The sequence below is a fragment of the Peromyscus eremicus genome, chromosome 6 (assembly GCF_949786415.1).
Source record: "Peromyscus eremicus chromosome 6, PerEre_H2_v1, whole genome shotgun sequence".
Lineage (NCBI taxonomy): Eukaryota > Metazoa > Chordata > Mammalia > Rodentia > Cricetidae > Peromyscus > Peromyscus eremicus.
The window spans coordinates 80,288,611-80,294,011 of NC_081421.1; the positions used below are offsets into that span (position 1 = coordinate 80,288,611).

The following is a 5,401-nucleotide window of genomic DNA, read 5'->3' on the forward strand; positions in this document are numbered from 1 at the left end:
AAGGGGAGACAACTGGAAGAAACGAAACGTCATAACTTGAGGCAGTCTGGGCAGGGCTGGCCAACTTCTCGAGGCCGTAGCCTCCTCTGCACACACCCGTGGGCTATTCCACAGTGGAAGGTGTGCCCATCCGCTCACACGTGTGCAATGGACAGTTTCAGGGAACTAAATCACACAGAAGTGACGCAGAAGAGGCCACCCAGGAGGGATCCTGAGCCCAGACACACTAAAAGTTGACGTTCTTCAAGTCCCGGGAGCAGCGGTACCTGCCGTCCGGGAATCTGGAGCACAGCAGGCTGGGTGAGCAGGGGCAGGTGTGGTGCTGGCGTTTCCTAAAGAAGGGGACCTGGAGAGAGAAGGAAGCCGTCCATCAGCCACAGGGAAGGCCTGCAAATGTCTCCTCCCAACCAACAGTAATGGTGATTATAGGAGACCACTCCAAGGCACGGAGTGACAAAATGGCATGACAGCATTGTCCAGCTAATTCGTGGATGAGCTAGGATTTGAACCCAGGTAAGGCTGATGCTCTGCACTCAGAACACCTATGGCCATGTGCGCGCTCTCGCACACACGATTGCAAACGCTCTCACACCTCTGGCAAGTAAATCTCTCTGCTTACTGGTGGTGCCCTCAGCTCTGTGGTTGGGAAAGATATTTGTTTATATGTGTGTTATTGTATGTGTGGGGGCGCAATGGGGAGAGCATGCCTGTGGAGTTCGGAGGACAACTCGTGAGGTCTGTTCTGTACTTCCACCTTTATGTCTGTTCTAGGAACCAAATTCAGGTCACCGTGTTCTCATAGTAAGCTATTTTACCTGCTGAATCATCTCACCACCCCACCACCCCACCACCCCACCACCCCATGGGTTTTAAATAGAGTGATAAGGAGACTAGGTCCAGCACTGGCCTACCTGGGTTCGAATCCCAGACCTCCTGTTAACCATATCGGTGACAACTGACTACCTGTTTGCCCTTGCCGAGCTTTGACTTTATCATCTATAAAATGGGTTAATAGCTCCTAAATGGCTCTATGGCTATACAGAGACTGAGACTGTATATTTATTGAACACTTACTGTGGACAGATGGCCTGTAGGGAGTGCTCAGCATTTGTTTTATGTTAATGCTGACGTCCTCATTGGGAGCGTGAATCATTCTGAATCATCTCCCATAGCCCAAGGCAATGAGGGTGGGAGAGCTTTCAGCTCTCAGCTTCCTGAGCCCAAGGTGGTTAAAAACAAATCAGTGGCCTTGAGGGGCATTAGGAGACATTGCTGGAAGATTCTCTGACTCCAAATGAGCCCTGGAGCTTGTACAGACAAGTCACCAGAGCTCCAAAGACTGCTAAGGGGCACTGGATGTGCTTAGGTCCAGCCCAGCAAGGTCTCTAACACTTAGTGGCCCCGCACTCCAAAGGCTACAGGTTGCAGCTACATCATCATCTGACCCTCCCAAAGCCAAGAGCCTCTTGGTTGTCCTGTGCCCTTGGGGGCTAGAGACAGTCCCAGAGTTAGCTGCTTAGGGCACAGAAGAGGAAGTCCCTCTTAGAGAGTGTACTCTGCTCTAGCTGCAGCCCTGTACAGGAGGCCATTTTGTGTTCTTAAAGAGAGTCTGTTCCTAAGAACAAAGGACATTTTAAAACTGTCACTTCAGGGTTAACTACCCTGCTCTCATTAAACACAGCTGGTAGAAAGCTGAGGGTGGCCAGCCTGAATGGCTAGCCGCTTTTGTGATTGCTGGAGCACTCCACAAAAACCAAGGAGGCTGTACCCCACACCAGTGGCCTAGGGCTGTGATTGACTTCAGAAAACTCCGTTCTAGTCCCAGCCATCTCATAGACCGTGTCTTGAGCGAGTCACATGATCTGTTATCGTACCTCAGTTTGCTAATGAAAACCCAGTAATGCTTTAAAGATCAAATCCTAACTGTTTCTCCAGCCTGTCTAGAAGGGTGCAGGTGGACAAATGTCAGCACCCAAACCAATGTCCAGACAGCATCTGCAGGCCTAAGTAAGGCTGCTGCCGGGAGCAGCCTCTCCATGGCGGTCTGCTTCCCTTCTTTCAGTTAGGCTGGATCCACTGTGGAGGGCGCAGTATTAATCTTCCCCATATCGTCATCAGAAGCCACAGACTCCACGGTCTAAGTTGCATCCAGGCCCCAGGATCCCTGTCTGCTTGCCCGTGCTCATTCACACACATGCCCGTCCGGTGCCAGCAGAGTACCTTGTGGCTTCCTGGGTGGCACTCATCTCCTTCCCGACCCAGTGGGGTGCACAGCCGCAGCCCCCGCAGCCACAGACTGATGGCACAGCAGGTGCCCGCCCCACACTGGACATCTCGCTCACAGGCCTACAGTAGGGAGAAAGGACCAGCCCGTTAGTGCCAACCAAGAGAACAAAGGAAAGGGAGCGCTAAGCCTTCCTCGTCAGAGTCTGGAGGAAGTGACTGAGTGCCAGGGAATAACAGGACACGTTGGCTGGAAAAACCACTGCTTGTCTCAGGCAGGACACTCGGGGTTCAGCACACTACCCGACCTCAACCTGGGGAACCATCCCAGCTCGGTGACAAGGCAGTCCCCATTCCCTGAGGAGACCTATGTTAGAAGGCATAGCTTTTCTAATACCAGTCAACACTGGTACAATTGACTGAGTTAGAACTCTCTGGTTGGGGGCAAAAGGGGAGTCTTTGGTGGTCCAAAGCCATGGATGCTCCCTGTTGAGTTATCTCGGGGGAGAGGGGGGGTGGCGCGGAGAATTCTGTCTTCCAGCGTGCATTGGCATTGTCAGCTGCCTCTGCTTGAATCCCACGGCCTAACCCAGGGGCCTGTGGACGGGTATCTCCCCCAGTGCTTCTCCGCCGGCCTCTCTGGGCCCCTGACATAGACCCTTCTGGTTTGGGTTGTTTGGACCTGCTGGTTTCCTGGGTAATGCCTATGTAAGAAAAGGTCAAAGGTGCCCACTTTATACCAAAGCCAGGGTCAAGAAAGCAGGTAGGAAAAATGGAGAAACAGCCAGCCTGCCCACCACACTGCACAGAGGCCAAGTGGCTTCAGAGCTGAAGCTGGAAGCTGAGTTGCAATTCGTTTTTCTCCAGTGGCAGGCCACAAAGAACCTTCAGACTGCCGGTGTGGGACATGACAGGACCTGGAAGCTCCAGGCCTTTCCAGATGAAGAGGTGAGGATGCCACCAGAGAAGGTACAGGTGAGGGTCACCAGCAGTGACTCTCTAACCCAGCAGGGGCGCTTCTCACACCCAAGCCAGCCAAGCTGGAGGGTGGAGGGTGGGGGAAGTAAGTCCCACTGGGACTCTCCTCCCCTGACAGTGGCAGGCGTGGCACTCTGGGAGGTTGGGCCCTACAGCCTGGACTGTCGCTGTCTAAGGAGCAAGGGAGTGCAGAGGTCAGGACCTGGTGTCTTTCTGTGAGTCATAAGAGGGACATCAAAGGGACACGGGAAACGGAGGGCAGCTAGGCACTCCTCGATTCCTTCCCCTCAACACTGTGTTCTGACCGAGTGCTCATCTGGCCATTCATTCGCTCCATCTGACTGACCCGACCCTCTTACCTCATTGTGCTCCTTACTAAGAAATGTCCCACCTCCCTTAGGCCTCTCTGCCTGTTGCCACTCTGGGACAGATGTTGGAGCTGGCGTGGTGACCCTGACACCGAGCAGCTCATCAGGCTACGTACTCCAAACCTCACTCTGTGTGGCAATCCTCTCGTCTCTCCTGGGTCTGACGCCCCGGTCTTCAGGGCAAACACAAGCAGGCTCTCTCCACAGTCACACTCACTAGATACAATTCTGCCTTCAAAGCATTCGCTTGCACTGTGTGTTATTTTGAATGAACTCCCTTTCCTAAGAAAATGACAGTAAGGTTGCTTTTTCTGTGAAAATTAAAATTTATCCAGTTCCAGGAATTGACCAGCATTATCCACACCTACCTTCCAAGTAAAAGGTTGGGAGAGGTTGAAATAAAAGTTAACTCTCTCTCTCTCTCTCTCTCTCTCTCTCTCTCTCTCTCTCTCTCTCTCTCTCTCTCACTCTCACTCTTCTCCTGACTTCTACCAGGAAAACTCCCAGGAGAAACACTGTGTTTTGGTTTGTGATAAAGATGGTCCTGCACATGACACAGCATGTGTCTACATGATGGGGACAGGTTCCGTGGGACATCTGAGAGGCCACCATGCTCAGAGTGAGGTGTTCAGTGGCCCTGGGCTGAACCCCTGCTAACTCGTTTGGGGTGCATTCTGCCAGTGCTGGTGCCACCCATCTTCCCCTGGGAACCCACTCAAGAGTGAAAGGTGGTGTTCAGCGCATTCTCCCTAACAGCAAAAGTAGACCTGGGGTGGGACTCTGTGTTCTTCCCCGAGCCACACCAGCATGCTCTGTAAGTTAACACAGATGAGTAGACCAGACGCCGGTGAAAACCAAGGTGTGGATAAGACAAATGGGGCTTGGTGGGGGTGGGGGTGGGGAGGCACTAATCCACCCTACAAAGAAACTTCCCCTGGCACACACTAAGGAATCCTCATTTTACTAAATACTCAATGTCAAAATCCCAGTGCCCTCCCAATGTATTTAAAAACCATTATATTTACACACAACTTCTCAAAACCCCACTCTGTCTATCAGAGTGAGGTCCACCCATCGAAAGATTACATGCACCCCCACTCCTAGGCAGTGACCCCCTCCCAAATCCCTTTGGTTTAGGTGAATTGGAGCAGCAGGGCCTTCGTGGTTCTCAGCTCACATCCTGTGCAGAACCCTGCTCTTGACCCCCAACCCAAGCCTATGGAGAAGGCTAGAAACTTACCCCTGTGATCACGGCACAGTGGGACACAGTTGCTAGGAGGAACACGATGAAGACTTGCGTGGTCCCTCTCATGATCACTTGGGGTGTAGACAAACGCTGTCCACTCCAGTGCCTCTCACTTCCTTCTGCCCTGCCTTGCGCTGGGCAGGCGGAGAAGGCCAGGCTATCCTGCCCCTACCTCCTTCAAATTTATAGAGTCGGATCCGGGGCTGCCTCTCAATGCCTCATCTCTCTCTTCCCTCCCATCGCCAGCGTTATTCAGATGAGCTCAGACGAGACCTGAATCTCTAACGGCAACGCATCACCGTCAGAACTGATAAAAATGGACACATCGGGGGACTTTGACAGTTGCTCTAACTCTTCCGAGAGCACCACGCTTCCAACAGTTGCGTGCAGTTCACTTGCTATCCATTTCTGTCTCTGCATCCTTCTTCGCTGCTTGGGCCAGGAGAATGGCTTCAGTCATGAATTAAGAGATTTGCAACATCGATTTTTTTCCTCACCCACACCGAACTGCGCAGTCTACAGGAGTGTTTATCCTCTCACACTCAAGCCGTCAAGCATCATGTGGGCATTTACCCTGAATTCAGCA

General features: G+C 52.4%; 1 protein-coding gene across 1 annotated transcript; it reads right to left on the reverse strand.

Annotated features, from left to right (window-relative positions):
• Positions 1-226: 226 nt before the first annotated feature.
• Positions 227-4,881, reverse strand: Prok1 (prokineticin 1). The gene is made up of 3 exons (XM_059264949.1): positions 4,810-4,881; positions 2,221-2,346; positions 227-346 (listed from the first exon to the last, which is right to left on the reverse strand). The coding sequence occupies exons 1-3, from the start codon at positions 4,879-4,881 to the stop codon at positions 227-229; spliced, it is 318 nt and encodes a 105-aa protein (XP_059120932.1).
• Between the last annotated feature and the right edge of the window lie 520 nt (positions 4,882-5,401).